Source organism: Telopea speciosissima, chromosome 4 (assembly GCF_018873765.1).
Source record: "Telopea speciosissima isolate NSW1024214 ecotype Mountain lineage chromosome 4, Tspe_v1, whole genome shotgun sequence".
In the NCBI taxonomy this organism is placed as follows: domain Eukaryota; kingdom Viridiplantae; phylum Streptophyta; class Magnoliopsida; order Proteales; family Proteaceae; genus Telopea; species Telopea speciosissima.
Genome location: NC_057919.1, coordinates 52,082,961 through 52,107,244, shown reverse-complemented (window position 1 = coordinate 52,107,244; position 24,284 = coordinate 52,082,961). Strand labels below are relative to the sequence as shown.

Sequence of the window (24,284 nt, the reverse complement as noted above, 5' to 3'; positions counted from 1 at the left end):
TATTATGTAAAAAATTCTCCAAATGTTTGAAGGCACTCAAAGTGCATGATAAAATGCTCCAAAGAGGGCTTGAAGTCAATGAATCAGGAAGCAAGGACTTTGAAGATACGAATTAAGTAACATTTTCTTCTAGAATTCGTGAAGCCGTCAGATCGGCATTAGGCAACTCAGATCCTAATCCATTGGCCAGAAGAGATACGCGTTAGGTGCGACAGAGAAGATTTTCCCACAGCATTTAATTAGTCGTTTATAGAGATGAGTGGTATGGCGTGTTTCTTGTGATTTTCTCGCCGTTTAAATGTTGCGCACACGTGCCCGATGAAGATGTTGTGTCTCGATCCCAAATCATCCCCGCTAGTGCCTGACGGTCAAGTTGACCGGCAAGTAAATTGAGGTGATAATTTTCGCCAATACATCTGAGGAGCGATACTATTTGAGCTGCCTAGTTACCCTATTTTTGTGTTTCCATAGGTACTTAGTACGCCAGCTTTAGATTCCTTTTAATTGGCTAATAGAGTCCCTGGGGTTTACATCATCCGTCGATCGAATCTCCCTAATCCGAGGGTCTTTACGGCTTGTGCGTTTGTGAATTTAGATAGGACAGCCCAGGGGTGTGCCAACCAGCCGTTTTTTTAAGCCTAAAATGATCATTCTTCTCTCAATTTGATGCTGATTCAAGGTTCCAAATTTAAATGACCATATCTTGCTCATTTTAGATCGAAATTGACTACGATTTTTTCCTATATGCTCAGAATGCATAGGTGAAGGTGAATAACGAGTTTGGGAGACCTCTAGAGAAATAGAAAACTCAGAAAATGGATTAATTCTTGATTGTGTATGTTGTGATGATTGGGAATGCATTGAATCTATCGAGTTTGATCATTTGAACATCCAAGGAATTATAGAAGGTGTTGGTGATGATGTATAATTGATAGACCATCAAATTTAACATGTACCCTATCCAAGATTAAAGTAACCAAATGGTTAGAAAGAGATAATTTGAAAAGGGTTTCGAAGCCGGAATATCCAATTGGTTAGAGATAGAGAGGACAGCTCCTAGCACCGCTGGTCAGGACCTATGACGGTTGAGCCTAGCCTGCCAGGAAGTGTCAGTTTTTGAGATTCTTTGTTATCTCATCTGGTAGTATTCCCCCTTTATCCCCTTTCCACTACCCAAAAAAAATTGATGTGTGAGAGAGGTATTTTGAAAATGATATCCAAGATCGGAACAACCAAATGACTTAGAAAGAGAGAGACAACCACAAAATTGGGTTTAGCTCATTGCCAAAGGAATCTTAACAAAAGAAGCTAAATTTTTCTTAAATGCAAAAAAAAAAATATCATATAAGAGATAAAGATTTCATAGGTAAACCTGCATGGTCTTTTGGTTTTTTGATAGATGGGAAACTTCGTTTTCTGACTGCTAAGCGGAGTAAAAACAATTATTTTTTGGAATCTGAGTTGACTATTATACTTAACGGTCTAGATTTTGCTGCCTTGAGAGGTTCGAAGCTAAAAGAAGTTTGGTGCTCTGATAAGGTGCTACTTGGACTTCTTCTAACTCCATCACTTTCTCCCCCATTTGAAGTCCTTCTTTACTTTTTGAAAATTTTGGATCGAACAAGTGGTGTCCTTTTTAAACAACTTGCTAACCCCTCTCTATTTTCTTGATTCAAATGTTTTGTTAATTCTGCTCCCCATACCCCTTTTTGTCTGGACGATTGTACAAATGTGATGTCTTAATTATAAATACTTTTCTTCTTTCCATAAAAAAATATATAACAGAGAAAGATTTCAATAGTTTTCCATCATATCTGTCATTATCTGTTTACAACTAGGGTTGTAAATGGATAACCGCAAATCCGAATTCGATCCGCATCCGTATCCGTTTAGGAGCATCCGTATTCGATTAGAGATATTCAGAAAAAATCCGAATACTCCGATAAAAATCCGAATCCGAATACTTAATTATAAAAAATTAAGTAAATAATAATCTTGAGGGTTTTTGAAGATTCAACAGGTTCTAGAATATGAGGAGAAGAGAATCATGATCTAAAACTATGGATTGAGAGTGAATTGTATCCACTAGGGGGAGGAAGATTCGGGTTATACAAGGCAGAGGTGTAAACGGATGGTCGAAAATCCGAATTCGATCCGCATCCGAATCCATCCGAATTCGTTTAGAGGTATCCATATTCGACCAGAAAATATCCGAATCCAATTACATCCGATCCGTATCCGAGCCAAATCCAATCCGTTTACAGGCCTATTTACAACCCAACACAATAATTGACACTCTCAGCCAAAGACATAAACATCAAGTGAAAGTGAAGGTAACACCACCCAGCGCCCCCCCCCCCCCATTCTCTTGTGAGGATTTCAACTTGCACCATTCAATTTTTGTCTTCTTCAACACAATCTTTGTTGTTATCTAAGCCTTTGGTGAAGCTAGCAGGAGAGCAGCAGGTGGGTCACCAATTCACAACCACCAGAGTGATGGCTTTCTACTTGATGTTACATTAAAAACGGACGTTTCACACAGTGCATGATTCCATGGATAGTTTCATTTGAGATCGTGATGGATCATTGGCTCTAATCATGCCACTAGGCATGCATTTGATTAAGATATTGCACAATGATTCAAACAGGAAAATTATCTCCTCCAGTTTCCTGTCCGGCTCAGTTTCTCAGTTCCTTCAATATGGATGGGGGATGGTGGTTTCCACCCGGGCAGAGTGTTCGGATAAGGGTAGGATGGTCATTTAGCTCCCCTTGTTCGAGGAACTAGGGAATTAGGCCGACCAGGAAACTAGAGAAGATAAAGGTCCGATCCGAACACTTTATCGTATCTCTTTCATACGGAGATCCTATTAGTGCATTTAATTACATCCAATTTAAAGCAACCTCTTAAAAGAAAAGCAGTGTGAACAATGAACCGCAGAGTGTGGACTGATAAAAGCAAGACGAAAGTCTTCATGTAGTTATATATAGTCTCATATAAAAAGGAAAAAATTAAATTTGAGGTACGTAACCTTTAAAGGAAGTATGTTTAAGGTTAGGTTACCTAATGTTTTGAAAACTGTGACTAAGATACAAACAATATTAATATATGATCATGAAATAACCAAAATGGCATAAATTCTTAATATTTATGATAGGGTAAATTATGAAACACCCCTTAAAAACGGAATGAATCTCAAGTCACCCCCTTTTTATCTGAAAATACTTAGAACACCCTTTGTTTTAGAGCCCTATGTTATAGATTAGTTCCTATCGTTAGTTTTATGCTCTTAACTTATAAAATTAGCTGCTCAAATTTTCTTTAAAACCCTAAACTATCCTATTTTACCGTTGAAATCTAACACCCCCCCCCCCCCAATTGATCTTCTTTCTCACACCACTTTCTTCCTCATATGACCTGCAACTTTCTCAGAGCAATCTCCCTACTCTCCGAAGAACTATCCAAACCCAACCCTCTATCAAGCACTAATTTCATCTTCTCCTTCTCCTTCTTCCTCCCACTACTCTTCCCCTCTTCATTGTTGTTGCCGTGAACAAGTATGTTCCAACTTTGACCTCTCGCAAAGGGCAGAAATCTTTTTTTTTGGTGAAACAAAGGGCAGAAATCAAAGTTCCAAAAGTAACTACATTTGGTTGAATACCCTTTCGCCACATATCATCGAACAAGTCTCATACAACATCCAAGGAATTACTCACACAGGCCGCATTGATAAGGATATTATATGTATAGGCATCAGGAGATGAGTATTGATCAATATCCAAGTAAATTTCTCATATCTTATCAAGTCTTCTATAGTTCAAGAGTGCATTGAGAAGAGAATTCAACGATCTCACCCTTCTCTGGCAGCGAAAGGAGGAGATTCGATCGTAGGTTCGCAGAACTTACTCGTACAACGAGAATAGCTGTAGAAGGTGACAACGTTGCAGAGGATAACCTCTTTGGGAGAGAACCGATTCACCTCTTTTATCTGGTCGAGGATTTCCTCCATTTCATCAAACATTTTGGCACGGCCGAGCTTGGAGATTATGAGATCGTAGGAGAGGAGGCTGTAACGGAAGGGTTTCTGAGAGATGTCAGGGTTAGGGTTTCGGAATAACTGGAGAGCCAATTTCGGGTCTCTCTCGAGATGAAGAAGAGATGACAGTCTAAATGGGCTTGTCATTTTCACCTTCTCCCTCCCTCCTTCCCTCCCTCTAGCTTGGAGATGATGACAGGTGAACGGACAGCTCGTTTTGCCTAGAACAACCATTGCCGCTGCCGTCTCGTCTCCGAGAGTTACAAAAGAGAGAGAGAGAGAGAGAGAGAGAGAGAGATAGGGATTTGGGTTTGAAATCATAGTTAGGGTTGGTTGGGTTGGGTTACAAAGGATGGATTAAGGTTAAATATGACATTTCACTTTTTGGTTTGACTGAAGATAACACCGTTAATGTAGAGGGGACGGTTGAGTATTTTCAGAATTTCAGATAAGAGGGAGTGATTTGAGATTCATTATGTTTTTAGGGGGTGTTTCATAATTTACCCTTTATAATAAGGGAGATAGTTTTCTCATGTGTCTATCTCTCTCCTCCTTATGTGAAAAGACACCTCTGCCCCATTGTTTTGAGGAGTGAGAGACACATGGGAGTGTTGTCGTAGGCCACTCTCAGACAGAGTTCTTTTTCCCTTATAATAAAAACACTGTAAATTTTTTTATATATTAAACCATAGATAAAAGTGTTTGCACAATATTGTTTGACAGCAGCATATGCTCTTTGTTGCTAGATACATAATTTGTCAAAAAAATTAAGAAAGGTCAAGATGTATTCATTTGTAGTATGAACAAAAGACACTGAATCCGAAACTTGATTGGCTTTAAGAAGCATTGAGATGAGAGGCTAGGGTCGCACAACAGCTGTTGGTTCTATTTATCATATCCAAAATATCCTTGTTACTACACCACTTGATGTTGTATCCCTCTCTTGCAAAAAAATCCAGGCCCTGGTTAATACCAAAAGGTCCTGTCTCCAAAAAATTGTCAGTTCCCAAAAAACATGCAACTAGGATTTTAATTCTACCCTACAGCAAAATGGTAAATACCCATCCAGATCTATTTATATTGGAGGCGGCTATTCCTGCGCATATGAGAATAGGATAGTGAAATACCGGAGTACAATATAGACATATTAATACAGGGATATCAAAAGTAGATGATGTGGATTTGTCACAAATAAAAGGGGTAGGGGGGAGATATTAAAATTATACAAGCATTTTCGAATATTGTTCATAATCCACATCGGATCAGGTTTAGCCACCTTATGTATTACCTTGTTCCTAAGATGCCAGATAAAATAACAAGTTATAATAAACACATAAAAAAACCATTTAGCAATGGCTTTGTCACGAAGTTTATCACATAGAAGGGATTCACAGAGCTGAATAAACGTGGGGTGGGAGAGATGTTCCGTTGCAATCCCAACGGGCTTGCTGCCTAGAGATGCTTAGTCCAATCACAAGAAATGAAGAGATGTCATATAGATTCATTATGAGATCCACATAAAAACACATCGAGAATCGATCTAAGTCCATTTCGAGATGGTCACCTTAACAGGAAGTCCTGCATTTGTTAGGTTTCAGCTAAACGGTTCAGTTTCAGTTCAGTTGTAATATCTATAACTGAAACCGAATAGGTTCCAAATGTTTTATTACTGTTTAGTTTCGGTTTTCTGGTTTGATTTCGGTTTTGATTATCTGACTTCATTTTGGTTTGATAAACTGGTTTGATTTTGATTTTGACTATCCGAATTGACTTTGGTTCGATTATCGATCTTGAATTTGATGTCGGTTTGATTCCAGTTTCATAATTAGAATACCTCAAAGGCTTAAACTGCAAGCATTTCATCATCAAATATACCAGAAATCTAAATCTACAGGGATCAAATAGGTATATATCCAAATGAGTATGAATTATAAACTTCAAAAAATTCTAAAATCCCATCAAATCTGAAAGTTCACAAACACCACAACCATCTCAACTCTCAACTCACAATCGAGGTAGGATTTTTTATGAGAGATGGAATAATAGAAGGGATCGGGCTCCTGGCCCGGGGTTGTGCGGCCATTTTGCTACGCGCAACTCCCAGGTCGCCACCTCTACACATATGCCCATCCAATGATTGGGCATGGAGCTCCTTTCAAATTTTGAATCTTGATCGGCATTTTTGAGGAGCTTGATGCCCAACCATTGGATGGGAATCTGTGCGCGCAGGAAGATGGCCGCACAACCCTAGGCTGAAGAGGATCCAAATCCGAGTAGAAGTTGGCCATTCACGCAATCAAAGAGTTTTTACTGCCTTTGGGTGTATCAGTTTTGGATCGGTCCAACCAAGGTTTGATTTCTATTTGGTTTATCAATCTCTATTTAATTTACAAGTTTAGTCTGTTTATTGATTTAGAATCAATGATTTTGGTTTGATTCGGCTTTAAAGGATCAGTTTCAATTCCAATTTTCGATTTAATACACTTGAGACACCCTTATTTGATAATATTCAAGTACTCCAATTTATTTCTCTTCCTTATTTTACTAGGCAAAAGTGTTACTTCACCAGTCGGGTATGGTTTTAGGTATCAGTCTCAGATCAGATATGGGAACACTATGGTTCAATATCAGATGACAATACAGTTTTACCTTAAAAAAATACCAATATCATAGGGTACTTTGACCATTATGCTTGTGTCCGTCTATTGATGAATTCGAAAAGATCCTTTCTAATAAACCCAAAATTACACCGGCCAATTGTGAGCTGCCATGTGTCCCGGCCCAAGTGGGAAGGTCATCGCAAGCCCGGCCACCTTACATCTCACTTGATTAGCCCAGATGGGAAAGGACTAATGAGGAAGACTACTACCATCAATGACCAAGTCCAGGTACTACAGGCTACTACCATCAACGACCAAGTCTAGGTACAATAGGCTACTACCATCAGCGACTAAGTCTAGGTACTACACGCAAGCTACTACCGCCAACAAGAAGATATACACCATCTCATGGGTACAGGGTACCGCCTACCAGCAACATAGTCCCAGATGGACTCAAGCACCAAGGACCTTATCTAGCGCACTACGACGTATAAATGTCTATCTACCAGGAACATCCACCCTATCGGGACTCTATCTCCAGTAGGAGAGAAACCAACCAAGAGAAGAATCCTACTACCTAGGAACGTCTATCTATTATGAGGGTTACTCGTCATCAACTGGTACTCTCCACACCGCCACACTCTACTATAAATGCGAAGGTACTCTACCCCATCAACCCATCTTGAATTCTAACTATTCATCTGTTTGCTTACAGAGATCTAACTTAGGCATCGGAGAGTCCTAGGCCGGAACCACACCGGTTCTCCTTTGTCACCCAGGTCCTTTTGCAAGTTACGACACTCAAAGGGACTACCAAGAGATTTCTTGAAGCAACAGATTGGCGCCATTTGTGGGAATGACACTAGCCAAACGTATCTACCAGCTTAATCCCTTAACTAATGGCACCACAGGGAAGGAAGACCGCTCCCTCCACCAACAATGCTGTGAGGGAGAGGAATGGGTCACCTCCTCCAGAGAGCTCTCATCGCAGAGCTAACAACCATGTCTCTCAGGAGAGGGAGATCCCAATGAACGACCAGGTTGAGGTAGTCGACCTCAACCCCGAAGTAGCCGTGGAGCCCGTACCTGATCCTAACGCACCAGCAACTGTGGGTCAGGTCAATGACTTGCAATGACAAATCCTCAATGACCAACGACTCTTTCGAGACTACCTGAGGCAGCGAGCAACGTCCCACCGCCGTAGGGCATTGCCACCACCAAGGACAGAGCGCATCCCTTGACAAGAGCAAAACCCTAGGAGGTCACCCCCTAGGGGGAAAGATCAAAGAGACTCGCAAGACGTGCAAGTCCCACTCACCAGCAGGGAGATCCTTCACAACATCCCAGGAGAATAGCGGACCTGTCAGTACGTTCAGGACATGGGTGGACACCAACACACAGGTCCGGGGTACTTAGTCTCGCAGGTTCGATCAGGAGGTCGGTGTTCCAAGGTCTACTAGGAGGGAGCCACACACCAAGGCGAAACCAGACCTACCGAGAAGAAAGTCCCTCAAGTTCACACCAAGGTTCATCGCGTCGTGACCACTCACCATCCCGTCAAAACTCACGGTGGGAGGGAACTTCAAGGAGAGATCGAGAGCGAGGTCACAGCGAACGTCCTGCCAGGCGTGATGAACAGTCGCGAGAAGAGGAGTTAGATAAAAAACTCTGAGATTTGGACGAGAAGCTGGAAGGGCTAAAGAAGCAGACTAAGGGTGAGACGCACTCGGTACTCGGACAACATCCAATCTCGGCAGAGATCATGGCAGCCACACTCCCCTCCTGGTTTAGGTTACCCACCTTTGAACTCTACAATGGTACCATGGACCCTAATGACCACATCAACTACTTCAATGGGATGATGACCCTACACGGGGGATTGGACGTGGTCTCCTGCCGAGCATTCCCTGCATCCCTTAAGGATGCAGCTACCTTATGGTTTTCTAGGTTACGACCTAGATCAATAAATTCGTTCGTGGAACTCTGCGAGCAATTTGTCACCCGCTTCCAGAGCAGACCACGGCCAATCTACTGAACGTGGTATAGAACCCTGGGGAGTCCTTTAGGGAGTACCTCACCAGGTTCACCAATGAGTCCTTGGAGGTCCGAGACTTAGACGACCACACCCAGCATGCAGCCTTGGCTGGGGGTATCAGAGACCTAGACTTGATTAAGGACCTGGCATGACATAAGACCAGGATCATGAAGGAACTTCTGGAGTGGTGCAATGAGTTCGCCAACATGGCCGAGGTACTACAGGGTAGGAAGAAAATGATCGAGGCCAAGCCGCAGGATAACAAGAGGTCAGCGTCGGATGACCGTAAAGAGAGCAAGAGATAGAGGACCAAGCGTTGACAGGAAAAGGGCGATTGCCAGTCCAGAAGGACCGACCGTTGCCCAGAGAGAAGTGACCGAGCAAGCAGCCTTGAGTTCACACCCTTGAATACCACCAGGTCTCAGATCCTCATGTAGATCTAAGACCGTGGCCTACTACATTGGCCATGACCCATGCTAGCAGGACTTGAGAAGCGCAACCCCAACAAGTACTGTCTCTTCCACAACGACATTAGGCATGACACAGAAGATTGCATTCAACTGAAAAGGGAGATAGAACAACTTGTAAAGGCAGGGAGCTTGAACAAGTACGTGAAAGGAAGGCGTGGCAGTCGTTCGAGCTAAGAAGATAGAGGCCGTGAATGAGAAAGGGAAGAGCCAAGGAGGGAAGAAAGGAGAATAGATCGAGATAGGGAGAGATACCACCCAGAAGAGAGGAGAGACATAGTAGAGCCAAGTGGCACCAAGGGAGCCCCCATCCTCACCATATTGGGAGGACCTGGGCAGGAGTCTACCAGGAAGGCCAAAGCCCACGCCAGGTTCGTGGGAGTAGCAGAGAAGCCAAGCAAGATAGCCAAGACCGAGACGGTAATCTCTTTCTCAGATACAGACCTAGAAGGATTGAGCTTTCCACATGAGGATGCCCTGGTAGTATAGGTGGAGATAGCCAACTGACCAGTACATAGGATGTTGATAGACACTGGGGCGTTCGTGGACGTGCTCTCACTAGAGGCCTATAGGCAGCTCGGGTTCGGCAACGACCAACTCAAACCAGAGCCCACCTACCTCCACGGGTTCTCGGGCGCTACCACCTCCATCAGAGGGACAATAAAGTTGCCCATCACCTTTGGAGAGCACCCTCGATAGATGACAATCATGGTGAATTTCATGGGCTTCAAGTCTGTGGTATCCTTCAACGGCCTCCTAGGGCGACCATCTCTAATGGCCCTTAGAGGAGTTGTATCACCCATCCATCTGAAGATGAAGTTCCCCACAGAGAATGGAGTGGGCGAGGTCCGAGGAGACTAGAAGAAAGCCAGGGAATGTTATGCGACCTTCGTCAAGAAGAACAATGGCAACACCCGTGGAATGGTGTTGTGCATGGAGAACCTTGTTAGTGACCAGAGAGATGAATTGACAAAGAGAAGGGGAAGGCCAGTGGAGGACCTCGTCCCATGTCTTCTTAGCAAGGACAATCCCTCCAAGGTAGTACAGGTCAGCTCGCTGTTGAGCAAGGAACAGAAGGACAAGCTTGGGCATCTCCTCCAAGAAAACATGGATGTCTTTGCATGGTCGACCTCCGACATGCCAGGCATACCCCGGTCCATAACAGAATATAGGCTACACATAGACCCAGCCAGGAAGCTCATCCAACATAAGCGATGAGATTTTACCCTTGACCGACAAGCAGCCATCAAGGAAGAGGTCGAGAAGTTGAGCCAGTCAGGGTTCATTAGAGAAGAGAAGTTCCTAACCTGGCTCGTGAACGTGGTCATGGTACCAAAACCAAATGGAAAGTGGAGGATGTGCGTCGACTACACAGATCTGAACAAGGCATGCCCAAAGGATGAATACCTGCTACCAAGGATCTACCTGTTGATCGACGCTATCACCGACCATGAGATGTTGAACTTCATAGATGCCTACTCCGGGTACAACCAAATCCTCATGAATGAGGAGGACGAGTCCTATTCAACGTTTCGGACAGACAAGGAGAACTATTGCCACCGCGTCATGCCGTTCGAGCTAAAGAACATAGGAGCCACCTACCAAAGAATGGTCAACAAGATGTTCGAGGAACAGATCGAGTGCAACAGGGAGATGTTCGTGGACAGGTCGAGTGATGAGCATGATCGAGGGTTGTGGGAGATGTTTGTGGACGGATTGAGTAATGCGGCAAGGAGCAAGGCTGGATTCATGACCACTAGCCCTAAAAGGTTCCATGCATCTAACAATGAGGTCGAGCACGAGGCATTACTTGCCGAACTATGAATTGCAAGGGCCATCTAGGTCACCCACCTAGTCGTACGAAGTAACTCCCAGCCCATGGTAAACCAAATAAACAAGGAGTACGAGGCAAAGGATGAATGCATGGCATCATATTTGACGCGAGCTCGAGGTTTAGTGGTAGAGTCCGAGAAGTTCAAGGAGTTCGAGATGATCGGGGAGTTTGCAAAGTTTGAGATGATTCGAGTATCGAGGATCGAGAACGTCACAGCTGACACCCTATCCAGGCTAGTGAACGACGAGCTCTAGAACTTGGCCAGTGCCGTGTACGTCAAAATACTGCATGAGGCAATGTACCAGGAGAAGCAGGTCAATGAAATTGAGGAGGGGTCAAGCTGGATGGACCCTATACTCAACTACCTATAGAACGACGTTCTACCAAGAGACAAGGTCGAGGCAAGGAAGATAAGGATGCGAGCTGCAAAGTACACAATCGTTGACGGGGTACTATACAAGAGGGGGGTCACTGCACCACTACTCCGGTGCCTAAGACCCTATGGGAGCCAGGTACGCCCTGACAGAGGTCCACGAGGGGATATGTGGAAGCCACATGGGAGGGTGAGCGCTAGCCTACAAAGTCCTCTGCCAGGGGTTCTACTGGCCATGGATGTAGAAAGAAGCCATATAGTATGTCAAAACTTGCGAGCAATGTCAATTGTTCACCCCAGTACCCCATCTACCCGCCACCAAATTGACATCCATCCTCAACCCCATACCATTCGCCATGTGGGGGATGGACATCCTGGGTGACTTCACGGCAGCGTCCGGGAACCGAAAGTACTTGGTAGTCGCCATCGACTATTTCACCAAATGGGTCGAGGCTACACCACTGGCGAAGATAACAGAGAATGAAATGGAGAAGTTCGTCCATGACGACGTAATCTACAGGTTCGAGGTAACTAGGATCCTAGTCTTGGACAATGGGTTGCAATTCAACAACCCAAAGTTCAAAGCTTTCTGCCAACTCTACAACATTGACTATCGGCTTGTCTCAGTAACCTACCCACAGGCCAATGGTCAGGTGGAGGTGACCAATAGAACATTGCTAGAGGGAATCAAGAAGAGGCTAGAGGGAGCCAAGGGAAAATGGGTCGAAGAACTTCCAAGTGTCCTATGGGTGTACCGAACCACAGTAAGGACGCCCACAGGAGAGAGCCCATTTCGACTGGCATATGGCATAGAGGCCCTAGCACCAGTAGAAGTCCTTGCAATGTCCCATAGAGTCCTGCACTTCAGTAAAAGGACCTACGACGTCTGGCTTCGGGCGAATTTGGACTTCTTGGACGAGGTTCGTGAGAAGGCACTCCTAAGGAATGTGGTATACCAGCAGCGAACGCCCAAATACTACAATGCCAGGGTCAGAGAAAGGCTCTTCCACCAGGGAGACCTAGTTCTAAGGAGGGCTAGAGCATCACAACCAAGGAAGGAGGGCAAGCTGTTGGCCAATTGGGAATGACCCTACATAATTTTTAAGCAGATACGCCTAGGGGCCTACCGCTTGAAAACTCTAAGGGGCAAGAAGATAGACCGTGCCTAGAACTCAGCCACAGTAGTTCGCATTACAGCATTACAATAGTAGCATTCCATTTTCAAGGATGATTTGAAATTTTTTTTGAAGTTTGAAGTAAATAGTTTGCTCTGGGCTACATCCATCTACTTTTCGGTCGTCGGTCGAACACTTTCAAGCACCAAGGTCCAACGACCACCGATGCGCAAGGCTACCAAGGTCTAATGACCACCAAGGCTTAATGCCACCAAGGTCTAACGACCACCGAGGCGCAAGACCACCAAAGTCCAAGGACATCCAAGGCTTAAAACCACCAATGTCTAATGATCACCGAGGTATAAGGCCACCAAGGTCCAAGGACCACCGAGGCGCAAGACCACCAAGGCGTAAGGCCACTAAGGTCTACGGACCACCAAGGTCGAATGACCACCAAGGCTTAAGGCCATTAAGGTCCATGGACCACCGAGGCATAAGGCCACCAAGGTCGAATGACCACCAAGGCGTAAAGCCACCAAGGCCCACGGACCACCAAGGCATAAGATCACCAAGGTCCACGGACCACCAAGGCGTAAGGCCACCAAGGTTCTACGACTACCAAGGCCTATTGGCCATATACACAAATGACGAAGAGCAATACACAAAGGAGCGAGGATCCAACCACAGAAATCCAAAAAGAAGGTTGTAGGAGAAGGAAACCTCATAAAGGTAGACCTCATCCGCTCGGTGGGAGAAGACACGACCAACTCCCCCAGGGGCACGAAGAACAATTTCAGAAGATATGTGATACAATTGACGAAAAGACACCAAGTCCGATGAGGTCAAGATGCTTGAGAACCGTCCCATCCTACTATTGGGGTCCATGATCGGGGGTGCCACCCTAGCATCATCTCTAGGAGGACTACCATCTAGTCCAGGACTATCAACGACATGCTCCCCATCATTAGAAGTAGGTTTGGGAGGAAGCAAAGGAGGGAGAGTGTCCACGCCTGACGCAAACGAGGACATGGACAAGCCAGAGGTCGGCCCACCAAAGGCACAACCCTCATGAGAGGTGTCAGGATCAGAGTCACTTGACATAGTCATGGAGAAGGGGGACTTACTTGGGCAACGCTCCTCGGCTCCCAGGCTAAACACCCCAGCAGTGTACGGTCACATGCACTAACACACAACTAAGAAAGTGTCTTATAGACCAAATGGCAAAGGTATTCACAATGGACGATAGGAACAACACAAGGAAAATGTACCAAGGAGGTCGAGGTTCGAGGTCCGAGGTCAAAGTTCGCAAGGGGTCGAGGTCAAGGTTCGAGTAAAGCTGTGTCTGTGGCAAAATACCAATTCGAGTCAATACAAAATAAAAAAAATATATATTTTCTAGTAAGAGGCGATACCTGAAAGGCCGCAGGTGCGAGCAATGAGGCTAAAGACACAAAGGCCCCAAATACCAAAGGCCCAAGGCGACACAGGCACAAGCCGTGAGGCCAGGTGATGGGCGTGAAGCCAAGATGGGCATGAGATCGCAACGGGCGTGAGACCGCAGCGGGGGCGAGACAGGCGATGAGCACGAGGCACGAGAGGGGCGTGAAGCATGTGACGGGCATGAGAGCGTTGGCCGTTGGGTGAGGCCGAGGGGGTGAATAGGTTACCACTAGTGTTGGTGACACGTAGAGGAAAGCGTGAGGCACAAAGGGTCAACTAGGCTACATACCAGAGAATACGAGTTCTTTCAAGAGTTTAAGGGAATTTGTTTTCTAAGTTTGTTCTAAAAGTATGGAGGAGTGTTTTCCAACAAGGCCAACGCCGAGATGGGCGTGAGGTCGAGGCGCGAGGCACTCGGGCGAGGCACAAGACGGGGCACGGGGGGAGGGGGATGGGCGCAGGCGCGAGACAGCGAGAGAGGGGGGGGGGGGGGGGGGGGGGGGGCGCTGGCGGGGGGGGGGGGGGTGGGGGGGGCGGGGGGGCCCACCACCCCCGGGGGGGGGGGGGGGGGCAGGGGGTCAATGGGTCGGGTTGGGGGGGGGGGGGGCGCATGATGGCAGACCCTTCAACCTTGAGGGCCGCGATTTTTCTAGACCGGCGGGGGGGGGGGGGGGGGCGGCCGGGGGGGGGGGGGGGGGGGGGGGGGGGGTCTGGTTTGCCCTTTTTTTGACCTCGATTGATATATATCAAAGAATATATCTAAAAAAAACCTGAAAAATTCTTTAAAGAAGAAGAATAAGAGGGGAAGGAAAGTAACAAAATTTCATAGTTGTAAAGGAAAAGCAATAGATAATATAATAACATTAGCACTGTCATTTTACGACCATCAATTCGCTTAAACAAACATGACAAGAGAGTGTTATGAATGGCCAAGAATTCTACAAACTAACTCCCCCAGCGGCACAAAAAAAAATCTTTCTCTTGACTAACTGCATCTCAATCAATTTTAACAAGTATTTGCATCTGAATTTGTTGATGACTAGCTTCTTTCAAGCATATATAGGGGAAAAAAATGAAGGAGAAAAAAATTTCAAAGTGTAGTCCTAGAAACATAATCAAGTCTAAAACAGCAATGAACAGCTCCTCCAATTTCGCATGTCCTCAATCACCCCCAACTTCCTCTTGCTACCTACCCAATCTCTTTTTTATTAGAAATGCATGTAATTGTTTTTGTATCATCAAGTAGGTAATAATTTCTCTAAAGATATCACATCAATAAGAGTTTTGCAGGTAAGGCTATGCAGAGCAGTCCTAATATAGCTAGGAAAATACAGTCAAGTCACAAGTGTACTACCTATTTTTTTTTTTTGATAAAAAAAGTGTACTACCTGTTACAATCAAAAGACAAGAAATGGACTTGACAAAGATCCTAACCATTCATGCCTCCATTGACTTCTTAAATAATGGATTCCAAGGGGAAATTCCAGATGTGATAGGAAATCTCACTTCTCTCTACGTTCTTAACTTGTCACAGAATGCTCTAAGCCTCTAACTGGTCGAATACCATCATCCTTCAGGAGCCTGAAACAGCTAGAGTCATTAGACCTCTCAAGCAACAAGTCAGGAGGAGAGATCCCTCAGCAGCTGACAATCCTAACATTCCTTTCGGTCCTGCACCTCTCTTGGAACAACCTTACGGGAATGATACCAAAGGGATCTCAATTTCCCTTAACGCCTCCAAACCCTTTACTTCCCCTTCGCTCTACAACTCTATAAATCTGGTTATGATCGTTGCAATCGACAGGGACCCTGAAAGCCTAAGCTCTTCTCCAGCTCTCGGCTTCCCCGACACCAGATTCTTCCGTTATCGCAGATTGAGGTGATCGATTTTCAAACTCATTACATAGAGGAAAAAAAAAATGCCGAACCCTTCGAAGAGTGGGAACCGAAGAGGGATAGAAGACAATGGAAAGGGAGCGAGGAAATTGAAGAACAAAGCAAAGTCTTTTCACGGGAGAACCCATATGACTAGGGTGGGAATTCGCCGGCCAAATATAGACCCGGATCTGCTTTCTGCCAAAAAATTGCAGGAGATTCCGCCAGAAGGAACACAGAGCAAAAATCGCCAATTGTTTGGGTATGATTGGAAAATCGTACTGAGCGGATACTTTGTGGGGTTTGGTGGGGCAGCGGGAATTGTTGTGGCGTTCTTCGTCTTTTCAGATCAAGGAAGGAAAAGGATGTTTCTTGGTCATGAACATACCTGTGTCAAGAGAGCGCCGTAGCAGGTCAACTGGAGGAGAAACAAGCTGCTCAATGCCTTCATCGTAGCAAGTCGAGTGGAGGAGAAACAAGCTGCTATACCTTGATCGTAGCAGGAAAGGAGGAAGTGATGAACCAAGGATGAGAAGTAGGGTCTCGAGCGGCGCTTTCCTCAAGAGATGGATGAAGAGTGAAAACGAAATTGGGTATTAGGGTTCACTAGTTTACCCTCAAGAGATGGGCGTTTTTATCTTTTCCATGACAAATTGATACATTATTACAACTATACATTGCCTATAACTAATACAGGGTCGGGCCGGGGTAAGCCTGGGGCCTTATCCCGAACCCGCCTGGGGCCTTATCCCGAACCCGACCCAACCCTGCCAGGGTCAGCCAAAATCTCAACCTTGATCCGCCCTTCGGGCTGGCAGATCAGGGTTGGGTCCGAGCCGGGCTCAGGGCGGGTTCGGGCCAGCCGGGCATTAATGACACCCCTATGTGAGGCAGAGGGCGTGAGGCCGATAGGCGTGAAGCGTGTGGCAGGCGTGAGGCGCAAGACGGGCGTGAGGTGCGGGAGACGAGCCGACGAGCGTGAAGCCAAACTGGCAAGACGGGCATGAGGCACGATGGTGCATGAGCGACCAAGCCACGGGCGAGCAAAAAAAAAAACAAAGGGCCAAGGGCGACCAAGCCACGGGTGAGCTAGAAGAAAAAAGAAAAAACAAAAGAGGAAGAAGGCAAGAACCCTAAGGGAACCCAAGGGGTGAGAACCTCAAGTGAACCCAAGGGGCTACCTACAAAGGGGCGAGAGCATGAGGGACTACCCATAAAGGGGCTAGAGCATTAGAAAATAATAAGAAGAAGAAGAAGAAGAAGAAGAAGGGGCGACAAGTTTTGGGCGAGAGCACAAGGAGAGAAGAAGAGAGAAGAAAAAGTAAGAGAGAGAAGAAGAAGAAAAGAAAAGTAAGAGAGAGAAGAAGAAAAGAAAAAATAAGACAAGAAAAGAAAAAATAAGTGAGGGAAGAAAGAGTCGGAAAAGTGAATTTTTTTTTTTTTTTGCCACGGACAAGGGTTGTGGGCGACAGGCCATGGACATGGGTGACTGGCCATGAGCAACCAGCTACAGGCGACCTATCACGGGTCATCGGGCGACGAGTGAATGTGAGCGGGTACAGATCGAGGCCAAGTGACTAAGTGATCGAGGCTAAATGGTCGGTTGCAGACGACGGACGAACGGCCCGGGTGACGGGCGACGAGCTGCGGGTGACGAGCGATTGGCCGTGGGTGAGCGGGCGTGTAACCGAGACGATGGGTGAGCGGGCGACTGACAGCAGGCGACGGGCGACCGGTCGTAGGCGACAACCGAGTAGATGTGCAGATGAGTAGGCGAGAACGAGAACAGTGATCGTAACCAAGGCCAAGTGATCAGGACAAGGCCGAGCGAAGGTGACCAAGAAACTAGTGACCAAGAAAGAAGAAGGCTTATTTACATCAAGCCCCTCACTGACACAAAAACAGGAAAACTACTCTCTTGAACACTCCGTTCCAAGAGAGTGGGGGACAAATGATAAACCCAAAATTACACCAACCAATCATGAGCCGCCATGTGTCCCGGCCCAAGTGGGAAGGTCATCCCAAGCCCGGCCGCCTTACATCTCACTTGATTAACCCAGATGGGAAAGGACCAATGAGGACGGCTACTACCATCAACGACCAAGTCCAGGTACTACACGCAAGCTACTACCGCCAACAACAAGATATACACCATCTCATGGGTATAGGGTACCGCCTACCAACAACATAGTCCCAATTGGACTCAAGCACCAAGGACCTTATCCAACGCACTAAGACGTATAAATGTCTATCTACTAGGAACATCCACCCTACCGGGACTCTATCTCCCGTAGGAGAGCAACCAACCAAGAGAAGAATCCTACTACCTAGGAACGTCTATCTACTACGAGAGTTACTCGTCATCAACTGAGACTCTCCACACCGCCACACTCTACTATAGATGCGAAGGTACTCTACCCCATCAACCCATCGAATTCTAACTATTCATCTGTTTGCTCATAGAGATCTAATTTAGGCATCGGAGAGTCCTAGGTTGGAACCACACCGGTTCTCTTTTGTCACCCAGGTCCTTTTGCAGGATACGGCACTCGAAGGGACCGTCAGATGATTTCTTGACGCAACACTTTCCATTGGTGATGTGTGACAGTACTAATGACAATGGGCAAGAGATTCTTCATCGACCGTCGATGAGAGGAATCCTGGTCCTTCTTATAACAATTTTATTTAAAAGAAGACCCACCAAACAAAACAATATACAACACGCAGGCAACACCCAGAAAACAGAAAGAAAGAACAAAAGTTTCCAGCTTGCACAAGGTAACCAAAGTGAGTCCCACACAAAGACATGATTATGCATTCCCCCAGTACAGCAAGAAGAAATTGCAACCACTGAGTGGAATTCTAAGGAAAGAAAGGTAAAGTAACATGAGATAGCCTCAAAAAGTAAAAGCCAGACTCCAATCTTGACCCATGACAGCAAACTGCAATAGCTTTAAGGTCATTAACCTGTAACTAACGTGGACAAATAGTACCACAAATTTCAACGTTTCAGGTAAACCATGCCCAACAGCTCAATACATACCTCACATTTGAACATCTCCTTTTCCCAACAATTCAAACCTTCCCTATCAATTGGTGATCTTTCTTTTCCTGCGACTCATATTTTTGGGTTGAGAGAAGAAGGGGCCCACAAGGTCATGCTTGGCGTGTTGGTCAAGTGCTCACTTGCTGAACGTTTGATCATGGGTTCAAGTCCTGAAACCAGCCTCCCTAAAAACAGAGGTAAGGCTGCATACATTTGACCCTCCCCAGACCCTGCTAAAAGCAGGACCCTTGTGCACTGGGTACGGCCTGTTTTTTTTTTATTAAAGAAGGGGACCACTAGTGCTTCAGAAAAAGCAGCAGTACTAATTGGATTTTTTTATAGAGCTTTCTGAGTGAATGAACAAGACCAAAGCAATACCCATTATTTCATTTAAACACACAATAACAAAATGAAAATCGGCAATTTATAAGTTGGGGAAAAAAAGGATCCAATATAGTTCTGAATCACTGAACTTCAAACATGAATGTTTGTAACTGCTCCCTGTATCAGAGTCCCAACAGATGACTCGGCATTTGGTATTTCTTCAATGTAGAAACACTGAGGTCTGAAACAAGGATTGTATCCAAAGAGAACCAGATTGCAGGACTTGAGATCAAGGCCATTTGATTGATCCCAACTCTCCAGCACATTGAATTTGATCTTAAAGTGTAGCATTTGCCTTAATTATACTGCAGAGAACACATATGTAATGGATAAAACTGGTTTGGGTAGTTTGCTCATTTTGGTTTTTGGTACAGACCCCCTCTGTAAGCAGTTCCATCAATCGGTTGACGACCCCCATCCTTATGGAGTTATGTCAATGCTCTTGATGCAAACCCAGCAAAAGTTCCATGGAATTACAGTTTAGTAAGGATGGTGGCACCCTAATCAATCAAAAGGCTTGAGTTACTGATATGAACAAATACTACAACAGCTTAGCTAGTGTCCTGGGTAAACCTACCCATTTAGTCATAGTTCACTAAACCTCTGTAAAGCAAGGGGAAAAGCTTCTATCACTGCTTTCCCCCTCACTTAGTTGTGGTTTCAAAATGCAAATACAATGATACTCATTCCAGACAAATTCAAACTCTGCAACTGAAAATTTCACCTTCAAAAACAGACTTGAAAAATGGAAAACATAACATTAGTATATTTTCTGTACACTGCTTTCATATTATTGTAATTCATGAGAACGAAAAAAAAAAAAAAAGAACACATATATCCACCCAAAAAATAAAAAACACCATCTTTGGCTTTGATCCTGACAAGAAGAGAAAATTATATACAGTATATCAAAACAATAGCCTACAATGATTTATTCCTTCTTCGCATTCGAGCTCCCCATGACATGTTCTCTTTTGATTCCTTGTACATTCTCCTCTTTTGTAAACCTTCAAGTTGAGACTCCCAATTGTTCTTCCAGTTGATTCTCTCCTCCAAATCCTAATTATTGGGATGGGGGAGGGGGAGGGAGAGGAAGGAAACTAATCAATGCAAAGTAGTAATCAAAAAAATAAATCTGAGAAGCCAAAATCAAAACTGAAATACATGAAATATCATAATTTCAGAGAGAAGGAAACAAAAGAGTAGGAAATGCAGAGGAAGATCAAACTCAGAAAGACTCAAATCAAAAAGTCAGTAGATTATGATTGTTGAAAGCAAAATAAAACAAAACAAACCAAATACAAGAAAGGGGAAATCCATAAAGGCCCTAACAGAAATAATAGCTCAAAGCAATTCAGAAGGAAAAGAAAAAGAAAAAAGTAGAAGGGATTGTGGGGAAAAAGAAGTAAAAGGATCCTATGAAGAACGGATTACAGAGAAATACTCTCCTAAAAATCGAAGACCTAAAATCATCAAGAGATTTAACAAAACAATGAAATCCATAATTCATAAAGCAAATTGAAAACTTTGGAACCTCTAATTTAGAAAGAAAATCGCAAATCCAGAAGAGAACACAAACCACTCAGCATCTCGTAAATCGGAACAGAACAATCCGAAATTCCTACAAGCCCAGATTAGCAAATGGGATAAAATCAAGCGAGGAATCAAAGAAAATAAATCCAAATAACAATTACCTCATATCTGCCTCTCCGACCCGAGAAAGCCAGATGAAAACCCTTGGCCAAATCCATATCATACATAGCTCTTCTATTTGGATCTGACAACGTCTCATACGCCTCTTGTACTTCAATGAATCTCTTGGTGTGCTCTTCCATCCTTTCAGGCGGGGACACATCGGGATGATACTTCAGTGCAAGCTGTTTATAAGCTTGCTTGATCTCCGAGAAAGACCCACTCTCTGAAATCCCCAACAGTTCGTAGAAGTTCATCTCCGCGGTTACAAACCTATCGTTAACTGCGGCCTTATCTCTGAAGGATCCAGAACGATTTCCGATCGAAATGGTTATTTTTGGCAGATGGGTATTGAAACAAACACAACCAAATGATTCCATAGTGGATCTTCTGCACAACGGGTTGGATGTTAAGCAGAGATGGAAGCCACCTTCGCTTCCTGAAATCAATCCATAGCCCATTTTCTCCAAAATTCTACTGTCTTGGTTTCCTAAACGAGTAGTAGAAAATAAGAGGGGCGGAATGAAAGTCGATAAGCTTAGAAGAGAATAGAAAGGACAGTGACCCAAAATCTTCGAATTTGTCACAGTATTTAAAGGTATATTTAAGAGAAAATATCCAGATTTATCATAAAAAGAGAAAATCTTCGGAAACTAAAGAAATAAAAATTAGACGTTACGTTTCAACTTTCAACTACGTGACCCTTAGGAGACTTCTTATTCATTGGTCCTTACAATTATCAGTGGTGTAGATCTTTGGTTTTTAGTTGATCAAGCTGACAAGTTGACTGCAATCAAAAGAAGGTAAACTTGTTTCAGGTCTGGTGTGCGTCAATGGAGCCCACTGTAATTACAATTTGTTGGGCTTTAAACGGGCTGATTGATTAATTGAGTTATAAATGGATTTTAAACGGGTCATAAATAATTATAACGAGTTAAATGGGCTTAAATGGGTTAATCAGACTATAAACGGTTGTTTATTCGGTTATAGTATAAGGGTGACCATCATGCCATTCCCTTGCACTGGTAATGCTCGATAATTACTCGGTTGATGTTTAGATCCGACATGTTTAAGAATTGGTCGAGTCAATCTGCTTCAATCAATCGCTTTTGATCAGGTTTATTGGTGCGGGCAACTTGTGACACCCCTATAATATAGAATTTTGCTCGTCTCCAGGGAGGCGTGCGCCCAAGGTGCTACCAAGGGGCATCCAGCAGTTGAGTTGTGCTGCACACATCTTGGTGCACATATAAGAATGTGTGTGGCACAGCCCAACGGTTGACAGCGCCCTGGGGATTCCCTCCTCCTGAAGACAATCCTGATCCTATAATATAATACTCTGACTTCTAGGTGATTCTTTTTCCCATTACTATTTACTTTATGAATTTTCATGGTTTTTTATTGAAATATGAATTCAAGGATTTAAAACTCAATATCAGAGATAGGGTCAAGCTATGATGATGCTAATCAAGTGCTTAAAAAATAGGAATCGGATCCAGATCAGATTGGAATCGACAAGAAACGATGAAAATCATTTAAAAAAAAAAAAAAAAAACCCCTACCCTAATTTTCATTCATGATCCATCTAATCTAGATGTACCACTGATCTGTCCAAATCCTACCCATTCTTTGGCATCAGATGGATCGGTATCAGCTGATCCCGATCTTGATTGGCCAATACACATGATCTGATCCCAATACTTGAAATCTTATTCAAACATAGAGTTTGACTAGGAGTTGAAAGTTGGAAGTAGCAATCCCTTAAGTCGGTACCCACATGTAGGGGTGTCAATTTTGGACCGGAACCAGTAACCGGACTGGAACCGATCCATCTAATAACTTATTGGTCCAGATCTAGTCTTAGTAATAGATTATTGGTCCGGATCTGGTCTGGTCCCAAGAATCGTTACTAAACCGTTAGAACTAAAAGAAATGACAAAGATTGGATTATCATCTAATAAAATCTGACGAATGATATCATATAAAAGAAAAACAACTTCAAAAGTTGTGTTTTGGGTTTATCTCCACTCATACCTAATAGTTGCAATGCTTAGATTATTATTTCAATAAAAATTTGTATTCAGGAACCACTAAATTGGTGATGACAGATGGCGAATTATTATAATAGTTTTTTTTTTGGTAAAAACGAATTATTATAATAGTTTGGTATTTCTAATCTCTTTCTGCATAAACAAAATCTAAATATGAGGAATTATGTGAAAGTTGTAGACATCAAAATTGTTCAAGTCTAACATATTAGTTCGCATGAGATGATAATATATACATTGACACATTGGAACGTCTATCGTTTTTGGCTCTACATTATAATAATGTTTGGACCTGCTTAGGAACCGGAACCGGACCACCCATTACTTAATGGTCCTGGATCTCAAATTTTTGTACCGATGAGCTTATTGGTCCGGATCTGATCTTGACATCTTAGAGCCCGAACCGCTAGAGAACCGGGCCAATTGACACCTACCCACATGGTTTGAGCCTTGAGGTATCAATACCCCGATGTCTAAAAGACAAATTGAAAGCATTTTTAGATAGGCAACTAGTTACAAAGACCCTGAGGACCAAGGAAAGTCTAGTTTTTGACTACTAATAAACACGACTTCTTCTGCGAGAATGCTTTTAGCAACCAAAAGAGACCTTCAACTAGCAAGAAAGCTACCCGCCCAGTGGAGGAGTTGTGGTTAGGGGTGAAATGCCAGTCGAACTCAGAGTTAGTTGGTTCTCTTCGAAATGCGTTGAGGCGTAGCAGTTTACTGGACATCTAGGGGTAAAGCATTGTTTCGAACGAAAGCTAAGGGAGCGAATGGGATTAGATACCCTAGTAGTCCTAGCAGAGCTGATATCCTACCAGTAAACCAAGACAACCAAGGGGTAAAATAGTTGAGAAAATAAAAAACAAAGGATAAATTACATGTCACCCCCTGATTTTCAAACGAAACTCAGATCACCCCTGGTTTTTGAAAATACTCATCCGTCCCCTTCTACAGTAACGATGTTAACTAAAATCAAACCAAAAAATGAAATGACATATTTACCCTCAACCAAAATAAGATAAAAAGGACAACTGAGGTAACCCAACGTTTGTAGAAAATGCACTTTAGATACCCAAAACTTGTAAATTATATTTAGGATACCAATTTTTATTTTTCCAATTATACCCTAAATCACCACCACCACTACAACCACCATTGCCCCAGCCACCGCGGCCACCACCATTACCACGCACAATCATCACTACCCCCTCCCCCTCTCTCTCCACCCTATTCTTTTGTTTTAAAACACCATTAACACCTTTATACAAACCTTGCAGATCCTCTGTTTTAAAGCTATATTTCAGTCTGAGATCTGTGCAATCGCAAGCCAACCTG

General features: G+C 44.1%; 1 protein-coding gene across 1 annotated transcript; it reads right to left on the bottom strand.

Annotated features, from left to right (window-relative positions):
- Positions 1–20,092: 20,092 nt before the first annotated feature.
- Positions 20,093–21,361, bottom strand: LOC122658934 (chaperone protein dnaJ 20, chloroplastic-like). The gene is made up of 2 exons (XM_043854096.1): positions 20,900–21,361; positions 20,093–20,267 (listed from the first exon to the last, which is right to left on the bottom strand). Exons 1-2 carry the CDS (start codon positions 21,357–21,359, stop codon positions 20,128–20,130), a joined length of 600 nt encoding a protein of 199 aa, XP_043710031.1. The 5' UTR covers positions 21,360–21,361; the 3' UTR covers positions 20,093–20,127.
- Positions 21,362–24,284: the final 2,923 nt, after the last annotated feature.